The sequence below is a fragment of the Pelodiscus sinensis genome, chromosome 3, assembly GCF_049634645.1.
Source record: "Pelodiscus sinensis isolate JC-2024 chromosome 3, ASM4963464v1, whole genome shotgun sequence".
Classification (NCBI taxonomy): domain Eukaryota; kingdom Metazoa; phylum Chordata; order Testudines; family Trionychidae; genus Pelodiscus; species Pelodiscus sinensis.
Genome location: NC_134713.1, coordinates 83,870,845 through 83,891,199, shown reverse-complemented (window position 1 = coordinate 83,891,199; position 20,355 = coordinate 83,870,845). Strand labels below are relative to the sequence as shown.

Sequence of the window (20,355 nt, the reverse complement as noted above, 5' to 3'; positions counted from 1 at the left end):
AGCTACTCAGGAAAGGTTTGTGTCTTTGGGCTTGTCCACATATAGGCTTGTGTCAGTTTAATTCAACTGGTTTAGTTAATTCTGGATAAATCCCTGTGTGGCTAAGCCTATATTTATCTGGGTTAAATTAAATATTTCAGTTTAGTTTATATATGTCCTAATATATTTAAGAGAGACCAAAATAAGGCACTTTCTAATGGAAATAAGTGTCCATTCAGCCTTTTGCAACAGTACATAATCACAGCTTAAGTTAAACTGGTGAAACTCGGCGGATAGACAAGCCCTTTGTATGTGTTTGCAAAGTACCTAGCAAAATGTTTGGTGAGGCTTCCTTTTGCTACCAAATATAGATATTTTAAAAACAGTGATAATTACAACATCAATACTTTTAAAATTTAATTGGATCAGTAGACAATCTATTGTCATTACATGCACAACCCAACCAAACTTTTCAACACAGATGAGTTTTGGGTTTATATGTGACATCATGTATCATATTTGGAAACAGTTATTGAAAATAGTCTTAGCTATCATGGTCGTGCTGGCCAGTGTGGATTATTTGTTAAAGATGTTTTAAGTCATTCTTCACAACCCCAGTGAGCACAGCTGTGTTACCTCAAGCCATTTTTAAAAACAGTGCTTAAAAATGGTTTTTCTCATAAGAGAAAATATAAACAGGGCTCCTCTTTCTCTCTCTTATGTTCTTCCGCTTTCATCATAATACATTGATAAGATCACTTCACGTAGTTTTTCTTTTCACTTCAGTGATAAGGAGTCATGCGACCTTTTGGTCGGCACCTTTGTCTGAGTGGTTTAATAAGAAACTATTGAATAGATGTTGCACAATTTCAAGTAATCCAGGAAGCCCCAAAGTCATAGAATGGATGGATTATAAAGAAGGATTTTACTAACATTGAAATGCAGTTTTCTATCTGGCATCTAGAATCCAAGGAATCTGTAAGACTTGAAACAAGAAAAGTAGAAGACTGCCTGAGGAAAAGAAGTAGCTCAAGTTATGAGGAACATTAATTTGTGGAAGCCTAAGCTACTCACTCTTCTTTCTGTTTACTGCCTATGGATTTCTACAGTACATTGTACTTTCTTGATTAACTGTCAGAATTTATGTACAAGTGGCCTGGTAAGTTTTGTAAAAACTATTCTTAACTTTTAGTTATATGATGGTTGTTACCACAGTTAACTATTTCTAATGAAAACTGCTTTTTTTGAAATTGTGTGTAAAGACTTATGTGGACAAAACGGTGGTCTAAAATGATGTTTTAAAAATTGAGTTTGCAGTGGAGAAGGATATTGTACTTATTAAAGGGAAACCCCAGTTAATCATACCCCATTTGAATTTTATTTCTCTTTTGTTACAATGACATCAGATTATTATAACTTGAGAAGACTACAGGAAAAAATAACAGCTACTTATTTTAGTTTTTTTTTTATTGATTGTCTAATGTACACCTTTTACTGTAAAATTAGCTAGCCGGTAGACCTTCTAAGTGGATGGGTCTTTCGCACAGCAACATGGAAGAATAAAACATTTTAAAAATTGGAAAATGTAATTGTAAACATCACAGCAATTGGCAGGGGACTCTAAAACTTTCAAATTGTTGGTGTCTCTTTAAGTAGGAGAGTGGGTTGTTGTATCTTTAATCTTATGTTTTCATAGTGTTCCTTTGGGTAGTGAAGTGGAATTTATTTGTTTTCCTTCTGTTGATGCATAAAGATGATAAGCCCAGTTGCTTACTGAAAACTGATCAATAATTATGCTTCAAATTTTATTGTTATTTGGCTTGTAGTATGTCAATAGATCTTGTCTAGAAGACCATGTTCTTGTGCTCTGTAGAAGTGACTGTGTGTGTTTTCTGGCTAATTAGCTCTGTCAGTAATACTGAAAAACATACTGATTATGGACATGAAATGTACAAGATGGATGTACCAGGTACACAGTCTTATTAAAATGTCCAATCTTTAAAACCTGTTCCAGATGCATACAAGAACCCTGGAAGCAGTGAAAGGATTACTCATCTTTCTTGCAACAGGCTTAAGATGTAGTAGTATCCCTAACAAGGATTCTTTGATTCATAGGCTCTGATTTCTCTGTCTGCCAGGGGGTACTTGATTCCCCACTTCAGGCCCTGCCCACACTCCTTCCATTCCCCCAAACCCTTACCCTGCTTCTTCCCAACCCTGCTCCACCTCCACTCTGCCTCCTCCTCCAAGCATGCCCAGTACCTGCTCCTTCCCCTCCCTCCTGGAGCTTGACCATCAGGAAGCAGTGAGAGGGAGGAGTGGATGAGCACAGGGCTGCTAGTGTGCAAGAGGTGCAAGGGGGAGAGGAGGGCAGGAGAGGAGCTTGCGCTGGTCGGTGCTATGCACCCATTAATTTTTCCCTGAGGCTGTCCAGCCCCAGAGCACCCACAGAGTTGGTGCCTATGATTCACTCTTCATAGTAACTTCAAAAGCCAAACATTTGACATCCATATTCAATATGTAACTTTGGGTATGTCTACACTAGCTCGTTAATTCTAGCTAGGTAGGCAAATTAGGCGACCAGAGTTGTAAATGAAGCCCAGGATTTAAATATCCCGGGCTTTATTTGCATGTTACAGTCCGGTCACCATTTTGAAATTTCACTAACCCGAACTCACTGCTGCGTGTCTACACGCGGCAGTGAAACGTTAATTCGAACTAAGTCCTTAGTTTGAATTAACTGTTACTCCTCGTGGAATATTTCAATCCCGGGCTTCATTGGCAACTCCAGTCGCCTCATTTGCCTACCTAGCTCGAATTAATGAGCTACTGTAGACATACCCTTAGAAATATTATGACAGAGACCGAAATGAGAAAAAGCCATCCTCGAAGCAGTTCAACGCTTCCATTTCCCCTCAGTCCAAAGGTAACCTGTGTGACCACACCTGCTGTGGCACTGATTTGCATCAGGCAGAGGTTCTTAACCATTGCCACACTATATACCTTTTATTCTGCAAATTCTAATGCATGTTCAACTTTTCTTATGAGAGTAGCACCATGCTTAGGGGTCAGCACATGTCATAAGTGTTTGTAAGATCACAGCCCATGACCCCACATTGAGCTACTCAAGGCTGGTTTGAGCCATTCCACAATCAATTACACTTCTAAAAGGTTGCCTGATCTTGTACACTTCCACCATGGTGCTCTGGGAATAGGAACCATAGATCTGAAGCACTTTTCATACCAGAAGAGAATCAGTTTTCACATGGCCAGATACAGCCATTTCAGGAGGAAGCCAGAGGAAAAGCATTTAATTTAAAGAAACAAAATCTGAAATGTGCACTTTGAAAGTCATACTCTGTTGGACTTGTGCCATTTGTGCCCCAGGTTTGTTTTTTATGCCTTTATTATTGGCTCAGTAAATCTGAATAAATTGGAGAGGGCTCAGAGAAGAACCATAGGAATGATTAAAGGACTGGAAAATGTGCTTTATAGGAGCTCAATCTATGTAGCTTAGCAAAGAGAAGGTTAATCACAGTCTATAAATATTGACACAGGGAATAGGAATTTGATAGTGGAATCCTTAGTTTAGCAGACAACGGTATAGCAAGACCCAGTAGCTAAAAGTTGAAGATAGGCCAATTCAGACTGAAAATAAGGCATAAAAAAGGTTAAGAGTGAAGGTATTTAACGAGAAATAGCTGTGTTAGTCTGATCTTGGTAAAACAAAACAAAAAAACCAGTCATGTAGCACTTTAAAGATTAACAGGATGGTTTATTATGGTCTGCCCCGCCTAATAAACCATCTTGTTAGTCTTTAAAGTGCTACATAACATTTTTTTTTTGTATTTAACGAGTGGAACAATTTACAGAATGTCGTGGTAGATCACTAGCAATTTTTCAATGAAGACTGGATGTTCTTTTAAGAACGGTGGAGTAGTTCAAAAGAAATTATTTTGGGGAAGCTCTGTGGCCTACAGGAAGTCACTAGATCATCATCCTATTTCCTTTTGGCCTTAAAATCTATGACTCGGGAGATAAAGGGCCAACTATATCCCCGAGATAACTTAATTGGCTCCATCTGACTCCATCCACTTCCATGTCTTAAGCAAATAAGAAGCACAATTTCCACAATAATTTTAAAAGTTTCATTTGATCCGGAAAAAACCTGAAGTGAAGTGCTGCTTTTTTCCATAGAGAAGTACTGAATATCAAAACTCAAAATATACTTTTTCATTTACAGGAAGGAGAGCTTGGCAATAATGCTTGCAATGTTAGTGACATCAGTGGAGCCGTGAGTAATGGTTTGCATTGTTACTGTTTCCTGCTGTATAGATAACGAGGGTGCAGTGGTCACATTAACTGATTGCCAGTACGGTGGATCATATTAAGACATCATGTAAATGGGTGCAACTCCACTGCTACCAGAGAAGCTACACCTAATTATTGCAGGCCTGAATTTGGCCCGTTTTCTTAAACAGGCATGTAGTTTTGTAAAAAAACAAAAAAAGAGTGAATCTGCCATAATGGGGCACAAGTCTTGATTTAGGCTTTTATTTCAAGCCAGTGTCTAAAAAAAGTTCAGATTGAAGAAATATTTGAGATCATTTGGGTGTGTGTCAGAGTCAGTGCTCCCATGAGTAGGATGGCCATATTTCCTAAAGGTCAAATGGGACAGTCCAGGGCTCATCCAAGCAGCGGGGTTGGTTACAGCCTGGAGCTGAGCTCCCACCCCCCTCAGCTCCATGTCCCATGCTGTCTGGAGCTGGGGCTGACCTCTCCCCGAGTTTCATGCCACCTAGGACTGGGGCTGACCCTCCAGCTTACCCAGCTCCGTGTTGTCAAGGTCTTCGGCTGAGCGCCTGAGCCCTGTGCTGACTATGGCTGGGGCTGACCCACCCAAGCTCTGTGTTGCCCATGGCTGGGATTGGGGATTGAGTGCCCAAAATCAGTGCTTTCTTCCACCCCAGCATTCTTCCATGCCCTGCCACGGGTTGTGCTGACTCTTTCGTCCCATTTGCTCTTGCCAGTTCAGTTCACAAGAGCAAATGGGACAAATAGTCATTTTTATCAAAGAAGTCGGGATGGCTAGGACAGAACTTGAAAAAGGGCACTGTCCCAACCAAAATGGATGTATGGGCCTCCTATCCCCGAGAGGCACAAAATTGTTACTATTGCACTCTGAGTAGTCCAGTAAATTTAAAATAACACCCATTTTATTTTCTCATACATTTAACAGGGAGCAAACTAAAATTACAGTCTTACAAGTTAGTGTGTTAGCCCTGGAATTATAAATGATTGGGTTTATGCTGGAGATCGCTACAGGTTAACACAAACTTTTGATGGTGTGATTTTTGGAAGAAGCAGCAGCCTTCAGGAGAGGTTCCCTTAGAGAGCCTGGATATCTAACACAATTATCCTGATAGCCAAAGGCCCCTTGAAGGCTCACTCTCACTTATTTGCTAGATACATTGAGGATGCAATCATCAGTGTTATTCACAATCTTTAGTGAAGTACATTCTGTGTGTAACTGGCCTTGGTGTATATATATAAGTAGCTAGACTGTCACAGTGCTTACTGGTCCATGCAGCACTTCCCCCATGCTTGTCTTACGTGTCTTTACTCTGATCAAGAATTGCCAATTATCATGATTTTCTTATGGTTTATCATATTTGGTGATTTTCATAAAGCCCCAGCTCTTGGAGTCAAGTGATTATGAGAGAACGTCAACTTTTTTTTTTTAAAGAAAATTTGTAAACCTCCTGGAAGCAGAGAAAAGACTGAAATGTAATTAACACAATAACAAAACCAGAAGATAAAAATCCAACATGCATTATTATTTTTCATATCTCATGATGATTTTTGGAGGGTCCATTTTTGAATGTTTGGAGCTATTTATTGAAAACGTGCTTGTTCTCTCTACCAGAAAGTCAAGAGTAGATGTAGGAGGACTCCTTGCTCCACCTGGCCAGATCCAAGAAAGATCCTCACAATGGGAGTAAATTAATTAATTTTGCCCTTGCCCTTTCCAGAGCAAGAGAGTAACTGGGGCTCCCATGGCAAAAATTCATTCTTTACTTTGTTTCTGAAGCTTTGTAGCAGGTACCATCTCTCAGAACAGAGTGTAAAACTGTGGTCTAAACCAAAATGATAGAGCTGCACACCAGCCATGACAGTACCCTCAGTCAGGACGTTTCTGTCAAGGACCTGTCTCGAAGTGGCTGTGTGGATCACTCACACAGACATCTATGTTTTGTCATTATATTAATTTTTAGGGGAAACTTTCAGGAGTTTTATCTATATAGACTGCATAACCATAGTGTTAAAGCATCACACAATCTTAAATATATTTATTTTCATGAGGTAGAGAAACGTTGTAACACCATTTTATACAAGGGGGATGGATGCGTAGAAAGGCTGCATGACTTGCCAAAGGTTATATCAGAAGTCTGGGGCAGAGCAAGAAATTGAATTTAGGTTTCCCATAGTAGCATCCTAACCACTAGACCATCCTTCCTCCTTGTTTGTCTGATTGCCACCCTTTAAAGTACCAACTATCTCTGTCTTTCAGTGTGCACAGGGATGTCAATTTTGGAATACAACAGTGCAAAAAAGTTGCCCATTGCAATGTGTAAGTAGTGTATTAGTCATGGTTTCATTTCCTATGCTTTGCTTTTTACCTGTTAAATTATCCAAAAGTATTATACCAAATCAACCTTTTATAATTAAAAATGTATTAGCCATAATTTGTTTTTCATGAAGTTTATATGTTTTCTTTTGGAATATGTAACATCATATTGTTAATTCAGAAGTTTAATTTACTTGCCTTACCTGTAGCACTGGTTATCAATAACCAAATGGCTTTTATCACTCATTAGTTCAGAAGTCTTTAAAATAAGATTACAATAACCTGGGAATCACAAGTTCTTGGCATGGGAGTACTGTCACAATACAAACCCACGATATGTCTGCCACAATGTGAACACTAACATTCAGTGAAAATTAAACTCCCTTGCTTGGTTTTCAGTATGTCAGAATTGTTCATGTTCAACACTTTTCTGCACCAGACCCCTTTATTCCCCAATCTTTACAATATATGTCATCACCATGTTTCCTGCTGTAACCAGTAGTATCCGGACATGAACCACAAGTTCTGGGACAATTGGCAGGGAAATGTTTGAAGTCACTTTCCCTCTAAGAGGAACTGGGTCCCTTTCTTGAGAAATCTGGAGCTCATTCAGACTTGGCATAATTCAAAAGCTGGCGTTCCAGTTTTGAATGTGGATTTTCTTCATTTATCACTGAAAAGTTTTTGCTGTGTACTCTGTGCATAAGAAATGTCTGATGAGTTGATACTAGTTTACTTGGAATATCGGGCCACTCAGAATTATATTCCTACTAAGCTTGTCTCTTATGGTTTGCTTCTCTACAGAATCAGACTTACATCAGAGCATGTGAGGTAAGTGAAATGCCAATAAGACCAGATTAAACATTTTGAAATAACTTCAGTTGACCCATCTGATTGAAACACAATTTAGATATCCAGAATTATAAATCCAGGTGACTGATTGTGTTGTGCAAACCCTGAGCATGACATCGCTGTATTCCTGTTAAAAGTATAAGATACACAGTGTATATTGACCTAGAAGTGAAGCTTGAATGTAGATGTCTGGATGAGGTTTGCAGACAGGAGCATAGATTGTCTTTATTTTTAAGCCGGTGAAAGAGAAAGGATGGTCTGATGGCTAAAGATTGGACTGTGGCTAAAGAGAGTTGAGTTCTATTCTTGGCTATGTCACAGAGTGCCTATGTGATTTTTGGGCAATATGTTAATCTCTGTGGGCCTCAGTGTCCCTGCTGTAAAATGGGTTAATAGTTTTCTTTTTGAATGAGGTGTACAGCTAGTTCGGATTAGAAGCCTAATCCGAACTAGCTAGTCCGTGCCGCGTGTAGCCGCGCGGCACGGGGTCCGAACTAGCTGGCATTTAAAAACGGCGCCGGCCGGCTTCATGCAAATGAAGCCCGGGAAATTCAAATCCCGGGCTTCATTTGCAACTGCGGATGACTACATTACCCCCGCTAGTTCGAACTAGCGGGGTAGTGTAGACATACCCTTACAGTGAGACTCAGTTCCTATGCACCAAAGTCACTTTTAAAAGTAGGCTTAGGATTGCCTGCCATGGGGCATTTTTGAAAGTATTATCATTTATTCTCTGTGCTTCAGTTCAATGGAGCTAGTAAGGCTTTTTTGTCTGTATTCTCTATTTAGATGGTAAGCTCTTTGGGAGTAGGGACTGTTTTTTACTGTGAGTATGTTCAGTGTTGGTTGCATGGGGGCTCTAGGGCTGGTTAAGACCTAGACACAACTTATAACACAGATAATAAAAAAAAGTTAGATGTTTAATGTCTTTTTAAAAAAGCTTCTAATACAGCATATTGGCTAAGAGCAGGAAGCATTGGTGGGAAATATGTGAAGCAAGCATGGATGGGCTCAATGCTTAGGGCTTTTCATCAGTAATAGATTAAACAGGCCATATCCTGCTTCCCTTCCTCGATTATTCTCACATATGTATTTGTCCCCAGAACTGTGGGTTGCAGCAGGCAGGCTATATAGAGAATATAGAGCCTGATCCAATGCCCATTGAAGTTAACGGAAAGACTGCCATTGATGCCAATAGATTTTTGGAATGAGTAACCATGTCAATATTTTAAAAACGAGTGTAACTATTTTCTGTGGTATTCCTGTGTTTGGATGCTTTCAAGAACACATCTCATTGAACCAAAATTAACTGGTGAGCTCTATGTCTTATGCAGAGAGTTTCCTGTAAATTTGGCTGCAGCTGTGCAGAGGAGGCTTATGGTGCTGAAGTACAAGGTAAGCACAGACCTAATGTGGTGCAGTAACCCAAGCAAGGTGTGTTGAATTCATTTCTAGGGATATTGTTTTGCTTTTGTTATCCTTATTTTCTTTGAACATCTCCAGAAACATCTTGTTCCTTTTCTGTTTTCTACACGGCTATTGTAGCTTAAAAGTAGCAATGGCTGCTCTCTCATAAAAAAGTTTTTCTTCCAGGAACTTGAGAATTTTTGGATATAAATGTGGCATTTATGGTAGGATTTTCAAATGCACTCAGGTATGGCCTACTCTGCTTGTGTTGAAGTCAAGGGTGAACTGTGGGAGCAGTTAGGCCAATGCACAATGCATTTGAGTCCCACCCTGAGTGATCTACCTAAGGATGCTGGAATAATGAGCATACTGGGGTGCAGAGAGCCAGTGAACCAAGCTGTAAATCCTATATATGAAGAAAACACTTCATGCCAAGGGATGCATCACCCTGAGTTCCAGCACCTGTGGATCTGTCCAGGCCCTCTGACGGGGAAGCGGGAACAAAGGGGGCCGTTGCTCCCAAGCCTGGCATTTCAAAAGGGCCCTTGGTGGCAGCAATGGCAAACTGAGGCCTTTTAATTGCTGTCGGAGCCCCATGTGGTGCACTTTGGGTGGCCCTTTGGGCTGCCTGAGGAGGTGGAGGTGCAGGATGCTTCAGGCAGGATTGGGGAGGGGCGTGTCATGTGCTGTGTGCACCCTTCCTAGAGTGCAGAGCCAGCCAGGCTGTCAGTTCCCCTGGATCTTCCCTATCTGACTGGAAAAAATACAGATTTCCATTCAGAAGAGCTTTATAATAAAAGCTTTGCTGAGCTCCACATTATAACCAAATATATATATATATATATTCCGGTGTTAGTGTGCTGCTCACTGCTTTGAGAACTTGGTCCCTCACATTCCGTTTTTAAAGCAAGCATATGTATACTGATTGTTGATGACCCCAGGGGAAGATGTTTTATCTGTTGTTGCACAGCAAACCCATGCTTTGACTGAATGGAAATATATTAAAAGGCAAGACTGAACAGGTACATTATACTTTGGGCCCTATGACTGTCAAAGCTGGTCTCTGACAAGATGTCAGAGAGCAAGTTCCACAACTGATTGTGTTTGTCTGAAATGTTTTGCTGTCCGCTCTATGGAGAGGTAAATTGGAGGAGGGTGATGAGAGGAGGCTACAAGCATGAATGTCCCAGATCAGATCTTACTAGCTATGACAGGACATAGGGAGGTAGCCATATTTACATGGTTCTAATTTACAGTACAATTCTGGCATTCCACAAACGTGTATAGACCGAAACAGCCTTGATTTCACTGAAGGACTAGGGACTTCATTTAAATCAAAGCAAACCAAAAAAATTAAGAAAGCAGATCCAGTTTTCTCACAGATAGTAATTTTATCACAGTTGCAAAATTCCAAATAGAATGGAATCAACATTTTAAGAGGGAGATGTCCTATTCTTTATTCCCTGTCTAGTTTTTATAGTTCCTGTTATTTATAAGTTCATTATTTGACAGGTCTTTTAGTCATGATCTTCCATGTGATTATTTAAATATTGGTCCCCAGTTCAGCAAAGCATTAAGCATTTGCTTACCTTGTGTAGTTCAACAGAACACTTCATTAGGACTAGACAACGTGCTTAAAATTAAACACCGGCTTTGCTGCTCTGCTGTATTGGGGATGGATATTTTTAAAGCATGTATTTTAATTTTGAGCACAGGAGTAATGCCACTGAATCACGTATGTGACTGCACATGTGCTTAACAATAAGCACATGCATTTGTGTTTTAATGGAAGGGGTTCTCCTTCAAAGATTTACCCATCACTGAGTGGAGAAGGAAGTGAGGACAGTGAAGAGATGGATAAATCTCCCAAAGCTGACATTTAAGGGATATAGTTTAACATAACAGGCTAGATTCACTGCTAACTTAGATGGGTACATTTCCATTAATTTCATTCTAGCTCCCACTATGAGTTTGGCCCAGTTAATATGACTGTATCAATTATTTTATAACATTATTGTGGTTCTTTCGGTAACTGTTTTCCTGATATGCATGTTTGCCATATTTTTATCGGCTTCACAACTGCTGAATGTGCCAGGTCCCTGGAGCAAGATGCACATTACTTTTACTCAATGTACTAGGTGTGTCACCAACAAAGTGTATTCCAGTGTAACATCCAATCCTTCAGAGAGTGCTGCTGCATTCTCTTGCTGCCTAGAAGCTGCCACAAAATACCACAGTGAGAAGGTTAATCACTTAAACCCTGTTTGTTTTATTGGTTGTCTCCCTTCAGGTTATTTGAACACACCTACAGCACCATTTGCATCTTCCATTGGAAGCCACAATATGACACTAAGATGGAAGTCGGCTAATATCTCTGGCGTGACATACATTATTCAGTGGAAGTACAATCAACTCCCTGGAGACTGGAGGTATACTGAGGTAAGGGAGGACAAAATATTTCCCACTTACTTTAAAAAAAAATTAACCTGTTAATAAAACAATGTATTCTCAGTCACAATCAAATCATGTTTCAATTGAGAAGGTATCCTTCACCCCCTCTTCTCGCCTATTCTGTATTTCATAAAACAGTTGCCACATTTCACATTAGAAGTGGCTGCATTTAAGTGGTGAATGCAATGGGTTTTGTGTACAATATGTTAAGATTGTAAAGCACTTTGAAATTCTTAATGTATTTTAGCTAAGTTGGCAGTGGATTACTGGGAGTGTTTTTCTGTTGGTTTTTGTTCTTGGATTTATTTGGGTAAACGTCTGTTATGTTCAGTTTAAGTATATTTGTTAGGTACCCAGAAGCCTTTGGGTGTGACAAAAAATTAAAATTTACCAGTGTTAGTATATTTACTATTTTATCTTTTATTTCCTTAAAATTATAATGGTGTTTAAAATTATTTTAGACTGGAAATTAAAAGGTTTCTAACAATCAGAGAAGTGAGGTTCTGAAACAGTAGGCATAGTGGGGAGACACAACCTAACTAGTTTTAAAATGAAAATTGATAAATGTAGGAACAGGATTCTATTTTGGATTGCCTGCAATATAAGGGCATTTGATCTGATCAAAGAGAACTCTTCCAGTCGTATGTCCTATCTTCCTAATAGTGTTCCATCCATCCAATATTTGGTAGTGGGTTTTGAAGAAAAGAGTAAAGGAGTAATTGGTACCTAATGCCTGGGGAAACGGAATCACCTAGAACTTGTTCTGCTTTATAAGGGATACTTGTTAGGTCTGTGATATCCTAATATGTATATTTTGTTTTATATAGTCACCTTAGGCTAGACTGAGATCTTATAAAATAACTCCAGATAGATGAACAGTGATAATGATATCTATATGTATTGATCTAGGTAATATCTGAGCATTCGTACACAGTGGGTAACCTTCAACCCTTCACACAGTATGTGTTTCGAGTAGTTTGGATCATCACATCTCAGATACAGCTCTATTCTCTGTCTAGTCCCAGTTACCGGACACATGCATTTGGAGGTAATTTAAACTTTTTGATCACAGCTTCAAGGACAGTGCTAAAAATGTTGCTTTCTTTTGATGTCTAAAGCCAAAAATTACTTACCATTGACTTTCATATTGACAGCCATACTATTTAGACCAATGGTCAATCAAGCCCAGTATCTTGTCCAAGGCAGCTGACAACCTTGCCAGACCCCTAGGCAAAGTAGGAGGCCCAGCTCTGTGCTCCTGGAAGGGGGGAGCATCATGTGGAAGGGGCTGGGCTGAGGCAGCCAGCCCTCAGGATCATCCAGAGTGTGCCACATTGCAGTCCCTCTGTTCCCTCTAGGCAACCCTCAGTGCTACCTGGAGTGTGTCACGAGGGGCTCTGGTAGCAACGTAAAGGGCCCAGGACTCTGGCTACCACCACTGCTGCAGTAGTTGCATCCACGAGGCCCAGGCCCTTTTGAACTGCCAGGCCCCGTGGCAGTTGCCCTGTTTCCCCTCCCACACCACCAATCTTGTTTCTGACAATGGCCCGTGCTAGAAGCTTCAGAGGGATTGAAGAGAACAGGGTAATTTTGAGTAATCCATCGCCTGTCATGTTGACCCCCTGAGGTCTCTTCCAACACTAATCTTCTGTGATTCATCTATCCCAGCCTCTGACCATTGGAGGTTTAGGGAGATCCAGACTATGGGTCTGAGTCCTGATCAACATATCCTTCATGAACTTACCTAAGTCTGTTTTGAACCCAGCTATACCTTTGCCTTTCCCAATATCCCTTGTGGATGAGCTCCACAGGTCGACCATGTATGAAGAAGTACTTTCCTTTTGTTTGTTTTAAACCTGCTGCATATTCATTTCAATAGCAGAAGAAAACAGCAATGGCTGAAGTGAAATGCCTTTTTTTACTTCAGTTTTTATTCAGAAGGTTAACAGTGATTGGTCTGTTCATCTGTGAACTGGTGTGGGATCTGTAGGATCTGGATTGGATGATCATCTGTGTACATGGTGTAGGATCTAGGCTAAAATAGGGGAAGAACAAGTTACAAAATAGTTACGCAAGTCAAATGTCTTTGTCAGCAGGTTCTGACAAAATACATTCTAAAACACTTAAGAAACTGGATGAAGAGATCTGTGAGCCCTTAGCAATTATCTTTGAGTACACATGGAAAGTGGGAGAGATTCCAGAGACCTGAAAAAGGGCAAATATAATGCCCATCTATAAAAGGGGGAATAAGGACAACCCAAGGATTTATAGACCAGTCTTCTTAACTTGGGTACCCAGAAAGATACTGGATCAAATGAATAATCAAATAGTAAGGGGATAAATAACAGATAACATGGATTTATCAAGAACAAATCATGCCAAACCAACCTTCTTTGACAGGATAACAAGTCTTGTGGATGAGGGTAGAAGCAGTAGATGTGATAAATCTTGATTTTAGTATAGCTCTATATACTGTCTCCTTGACCTTTCCATAAGTAAACTTGGAAAATACAACCTACACAAACCTACTATAAGGTGATACAACTGGTTGGAAAACCATGCTCAGAGAATAGTTATCAAGGGTTTGCAGTTGAACTCAAAGTACATATTGGCTGTGTCTACATTGGCACCCCTTTCTGGAAAAGGGATGCTAATGAGACACTTCGGAATTGCAAATGCCGCGGGGGATTTAAATATCCCCCGCGGCATTTGCATGAACATGGCTTCCGCTTTTTTCTGGCTCGGGGTTTTGCTGGAGAAAAGCGCCAGTCTAGACGGGATCTTGCGGAAAATAAACCCTTTTCCGGAAGATCCCTTATTCCTTGAAAGTAGGAATAAGGGATCTTCCGGAAAAGGGTTTATTTTCTGCAAGATACCGTCTAGACTGGCGCTTTTCTCCGGCAAAACCCCGAGCCAGAAAAAAGGGGCAGCCATATTCATGCAAATGCCGCGGGGGATATTTAAATCCCCCGCGGCATTTGCAATTCCGAAGTGTCTCATTAGCATCCCCTTTACGGAAAAGGGTGCCAATGTAGACACAGGCATTGAGTGGGATCTTACAGAGATTTGTCCTAGGTCTGGTTCTATTCAATATCTTCATAAATGTTATGGAAAATGGCACAGAGACTAAGAACACTTATAAAGTTTGTGGATGATACCATGCTGGCAGCCTGGATTAGGATAGGATTGGAATTCAAAATCATTTTGAAAAATTAGAGAAATTGCCCAAAATAAATATGATCAAATTCAATAAGAGTAGATGCAAAGTTCTTCACTTAAGAGAGAATAAATAATCAGTTGCATGTATACAAAATGGGAAAAGACTTCCTAGGAAGGAGTACTGCAGAAAAGTGTCTTTTCTGCATCTTTACACCTATATTAATATATATCTTTTGAGACAGGTCAACCAGAACTACATGGAAAATTCAATGTGTGGGAGTGCCATGAATTTATATAGTGGCATTGTAATGTTTTCTGTTTTATTATCTTTCCCTTTCAGATGCATATGCGCATTATAGATTGTAAAACTACAGAGTGCTGGGTTCTATTACTAAAGAATCTAGCTTAATTTGAAAGAACTATGGCCAACTTTTCAGCTGTGATTCCTGCTTAGTCGCCAAATAAAGGCACACGGAACTAATTGTTTCATTAAAATTTCGGGGGCAGATTGGGTTGTTGGGTGCTTAGTTACCTAATATGTATTCACACAGCTTTGTGAGTGAAAATGTTTGATGATTATTTTTGTAGACACAGAACTGATGGCTGGTTTAACACTGCCTGAAACTTTAGCCTTGATTGGCCAAACTTGATGGGCTAATTTGCATTTCTAAAGTTTCTTCAAATAAAAGCGTACTTAACGGAAGCACTAGAATGGAAAAAACAGGATACTCTTACATTTCTTTCAGTCATGGGGCACAGGTGATTCATAATCCATTTGTCTGACTCAAAAGTGTTACTAATCACCTTCTGAATGGATTTCCTTTTCAGAAATTTATTTTCAGGTGTTTACACAGTTTTACATTGACAACAATAGGACTGAAAGAAAAAGAGGAAAAGCTATATGGGCTAAAACCAACTGAAAAATGCAAATCTCCCCACATTTGTAACTTTAATCATGCATACTTACAAATTAATTTTTAAATGAAAGGGCTATGGGCAAAAGAAGGAGAAGATATTTTATGTGTATTTTCTAACCTTTAAAAAGTGCTCTTGATCCATTTGTAGGCCAGTGTAGAAAATCACATGCTGCTAGTGTCTCTCACCATTTTTGCTATGTCATCTCGAGTTTATTTTCCCTTTTATGGTCTGTTAGATATAGATGTTAACAGGTGCCCTTTGGGATTGAATGCATTGTGCATTCAAAACTGTCCTATCTTTTACACACAATTATATTTCTACTTGTTCACATGGTGCGCCTCTGTGGATTTTTTTTTACCATTGCAGTGTGAAAGTCATGTGCATTTGTTCTCAAATGTAATTTTTCATCCTATCTCTAGATGACTCTTTTGGGCTTTCATATTGACAGTGAAAGCCTTTTTAACATATCTTCTTGCCATTGTAGAGCTACATAGAGAAAATGCCACATCTCTATTATATCTGAATATTATCATGCACAACCAAACTATATAAAATAAGAAAAACAAATTTGTATGAAATGTATCGCACCCACCACCAAATAAAACCCATGGTGACTTTTAGGTGAAGTTCATAGCATCAGGGCAGGAAGAAACTATCAAGTTTGTAACATTCTTGCTATGGAAAGAAGCAATATTAGTTTAGGCAAATTTCCCAATATTTGCCTGTAATTTGCCTTTAAGAAATCATTTGACGCAATCATTACTTTTATTAGTTTGTCATAAAACAGAGATAAGAAACGACTTGTATAGAACCAGCTTCAGGGAATGAGCTCTCCTTCTGCTGGTGATGTAGAACCTGCTTCACATTGTTAGGAATATGCTTCTATGTAAAAATAAGATACAGTGAAGGTGCATCTTGTCACATCTAATTGCATGTTAAATCTCATCCTGGGGTAACACTTGAAGCCACCGGAGCTTTAAAGTTCCACGTACTAGCAGAAGTCATCTTCTTAGCATAAGCACAACATGCTTCAGGTGACATTTGACCAGGGTTCATCAGAGAGTTTGGTCTACTGGTTGGATCATTAGCTTCCTGGGCTTGGGCTGGGTAAACAGATATTAATGTTCAATAGGAGAAAGGAGAGAGAGTATTGATTTTTGGCTTTAGGCTTCAAAGCTTATTGAAATCAATGTGAGTCTTTCCATTCTATTCTCTGGGCTTTGGATAAGGGCAGACCCCTCAGCAACTATATGTATAAGCGTTAGTGTATATCTGAGGCAAAAAAAGAATCTTTGTTCAACTTCCTTTTTGTTGCATTTACTTGTATTGAGTAGGTAGTGAGCCTGTTATGTAAATCATTAAGTTATATTTAAATTAGACATAGATGAACCTCAAAAGATTTACATGTTTTAAGTGACTAAGTTTCTGAAAGTTTAGAATTAATAGTAAGAATTTAGCTTTATATACCACCTCTCATGCTGAAAGAAATGGGTAAATGCATCAGAACAAAAGGCAGCACTATCAAAAATTAGTCTATGGTGTAGGCTACATTCTGGTGGTAGGACAACAACCAAATGGGTGCACAGTTGTTTTTACAAATGGAGTAGGATAGAATTTTGGTTCTGGACACGTTCTTACAAAAAGTATCACAGGATCTACAGTAACTAGTCACAGCAGATAGCCCCTAAGTTTTTAAGGTCCCCTCTAAAACACCCACACAGAAAATTATGTGATTCTAATATGTCTGTCTTAGAATAGTGGAAGGATAGGCTGACTTATTGGGACTTCAAGTGATGTGCTGACAAAACAATAAAGGCTCTCACAAAATTATCTTTAGTTTGTGATAAACCTTATGACCCAGGAGTGCATGGTGCTACTAAGAGGAGTGTGGGATTGCGAAACCTAGTCATATGTTTGTCTAGTTAAACAGAGATGGTTTCTCACAGCCATAACCAGGAAAGGAAGGTGATACCACTAGCCAAACAAATCTATACCTGTCTGGAATTTTGCTTTTTGGATGTATTTTATGAACCCAGGGATGAATCATCTCCAGGAGTGAGAATACAATAGAATCCATGAGATCTTAAAAAGGGAAAGCAGCAAGTTCACCTCAATCTTTTAATTTGTTGGCAAGAGTAAAAATAGAAGTTCCTGTAAGTGTTCTCCAGAATATTGCGGTGTGCAGGCATTCCAAACTTGATATTTTTACCATTGGGGCATCTCTATAACTATGTTTGGGTCTTATGTTGTTTCTTGTCTATGGATCATATGACAAATGTGAGATTTATACTCCACTTGTGTAGTGCTTTCCTTGCAATACTTTGTTTTTACTTTGGGACAAAACTAGGAAATACTGAGGTAAGTGTGTGTGTGTGTGTGTGTGTGTGTGTTTGTGTGTGTGTGTGTGTGTGTGTGTGTGTGTGTGTGTGTGTGTGTGTGTGTAAAAACTGTATGTACATATGGTGTGTCAAAAGGTTTCAATTTGCTTCTTGTCCCTAAATGAAGTGCTATTGTTTTAATTTTCTTGGGCTAGTTTGGACCTTTTTATGGAAAACCCCACGGGATATATTTAAAGGAAGGAATAAAACTCAGTGAGATATACTTCACTGAGACTTTTCTCTACACTGTCCCTTTGGTGGGAGGGACTTGGGGTGAGCTGTGGATGCAGGGGGCTAAGCACAAATCAGACCTTTGTATTTCAGCATTCCTGGGTATAGGAACCTAGTTCTGTGTGTGGAATCAGAAGCCACCCTGTAGGAATGTAGTTCTTGCCTCCCTTTCCCTTTCTGTAGTTGGTTCACCCAATAAACATCTAGGAATTGTATGTAGGGGTACAGCATGAACAAACTGATACTGAGCAGAGTCTGGGGAAAAATGTCACACAAAATTGGTATTCTCCATCTTCCTTCATGCTACATGGAGGGCAGTGAGGCTGACAGACTTGACGGCCCCCTGGGCAAAGTAGAGAGACCTATGCTCCCAGAGAGGCGGGGCCTTGGGTGGAAGGGGCAGAACTGGCGGCAGCCAGCCCTTGACACCACCAGGGGTGTGCCATGATGGTCCACCCTCTCTCCAGCCAGCCCTGCGAGCCTCCCAGAGCACACCATGCGGTGCGCTGGCAGCAAGTTAAGGGTCCCAGACTCTGGTTGCTGCCGCTCCTGCTGTAGCAGCAATGATGGCAGCCAGAAGAAGCCCTGGGCCCTTTTGTATCACTGGGCCCCAGGGAAACTGCCTCCATTGCCCTCCTCTGCAGGTATGATGGAGGAAATTCTCCATGCCTGAAAATCCAGGATATGATCTTGACTCTAATATTGAACTTCTCAGCAGCATATATAACCCCAGCAAAAATGGACTGTTATTATTAACTCATCCCCCACATCTTCTGCCAGCCACCCCCAAAAACAAATCACATCTGAAAAGCCAAATTTATAATGACTGTTTTCTGTCTTTTTGCAGTTCCTCTGACAGCTCCTATCATTAAAGATATTCAAAGTGCGGGCCCTGACACCGTGGAAGTCAGATGGTCTCCACCACTCTTTCCCAGTGGATTGATTGTTGGCTATAATTTACTATTAACCAGTGAAAAGCAGGAACTGCGCACAGCCTCCAGAGGTCATAGTTTCCAGTTCTATTCCACCTTTCCAAACACTACTTACAGGTACCAAAGAAAAGTGATCAGCTGGATAGATTGTGTCATAAAATGGACAGCAGAGTTCCTACAATCCAGAAGCTGTATGTGTATGCTGGGTGGTCTGAGATTGACAGAACAGAGTGCACATTGACATGGCTTTTGCAGAATCAGTTGGCAAAAGTCTCTTCTCAGTTGTGCTGTTTTCAATATTGGAGTATCTCAATTTGAACTGATGGAGTGGTTTTACATTTCCTCATGTATAACTGAAATCAGATTTTAGGCAAAAGCAAATTTGGTGAGGGGAGGACTGACAATCTGATGCAGTTCCAGAATGTAGCATTTTGAATTCAGTAACCTTTATATTTTTCTTCCTGTTGATGCACACTTCTGTTGTGTTCAGAGAATTATAGGGGAGTTCTCTTCTGACTAATTTAGCATTTGTAAATTTCCCTTCCGTTTAAACTCCACATGATCACGCTTTGCTCTCCAAGGTGAATATAGATCTTCCTTTGCAGTGAAACTGAGTTGCCCACGTGAGGGCAGCACATCTGAGGGCAGTGTGTAGCTATGTAATTTACTAGATTGTGTTACCTTATCTTGCAGGCTAGTGACCGCAAATCCTCATTTGATTATATTTTTATTAGAAGTTGTCATTGAATAACTTTATTCATGCAGATTTTTTTCACTGAAAGAGAAACACTGTAAGTGCATGGGACTCTATTGTTCTGGCTGAGAAAGTGTTTTTCTGGGCATTTATAAAGTTCTGAAAAATCTCTCTTTGATTTATTATAGGTTTACCATTGTAGCTGTAAATGAGGTTGGTGATGGGCCACCTGCAGAAGCTAACATTACTACTCCAGAACCTACAGGTACACTATTTCTTATAGTTTCCTGGTAAATGGGAGCTAATTCTGGCTCACATGAATTAAGGGGTATACAGCAGAAGAGAATGACAGACTGGATGCTTTTTGGGGAAGAAACTGTCTTCTACTCTGTGTTTGAACACCACCTATACAATGGAGCTCTTTTCTTGGTTGGGTTCAAGGCACTACTGTAACAAACATAATAACAACAACAACAACCACAGCTTGGTTGTTGAGCACAACAACTCAGTCTGGTACAAGTGACAAAAAGGTGAACAGTATCAAATAAGCATGAATGAGCATTTGACAGAAGATGCTTTCATTTTCTGGAACGTGATATCAGTATCCATGTGCGGGGAACTCATGTTAACCTCAAATAAGAAATTCCTGAATGGTTTCATGGAAAACAACATCAGATCTTAACATTTTCTGTTATTTCTCTTTCTTTGTTCTTTTTTTCATTTATT

At 39.9% G+C, this 20,355-nt stretch overlaps 1 protein-coding gene across 2 annotated transcripts in view; it reads left to right on the top strand.

Moving 5' to 3' along the window:
• Nucleotides 1-804: 804 nt before the first annotated feature.
• The window catches only part of ROS1 (ROS proto-oncogene 1, receptor tyrosine kinase), a 101,745-nt gene continuing 82,194 nt past the window's right edge, over nucleotides 805-20,355 (top strand). Inside the window, exons 1-9 of one of the 2 annotated variants that reach the window (XM_075924045.1) lie at nucleotides 805-1,138; nucleotides 4,223-4,273; nucleotides 6,551-6,610; nucleotides 7,412-7,438; nucleotides 8,794-8,854; nucleotides 11,157-11,305; nucleotides 12,227-12,365; nucleotides 18,851-19,052; nucleotides 19,818-19,894. In XM_075924045.1, the coding sequence (XP_075780160.1) occupies nucleotides 1,016-1,138; nucleotides 4,223-4,273; nucleotides 6,551-6,610; nucleotides 7,412-7,438; nucleotides 8,794-8,854; nucleotides 11,157-11,305; nucleotides 12,227-12,365; nucleotides 18,851-19,052; nucleotides 19,818-19,894 (889 nt within the window). In that variant the 5' untranslated portion in view covers nucleotides 805-1,015. The remainder of the gene's footprint in view (nucleotides 1,139-4,222; nucleotides 4,274-6,550; nucleotides 6,611-7,411; nucleotides 7,439-8,793; nucleotides 8,855-11,156; nucleotides 11,306-12,226; nucleotides 12,366-18,850; nucleotides 19,053-19,817; nucleotides 19,895-20,355) is intronic. The other variant, XM_075924044.1, reaches the window with a different exon arrangement.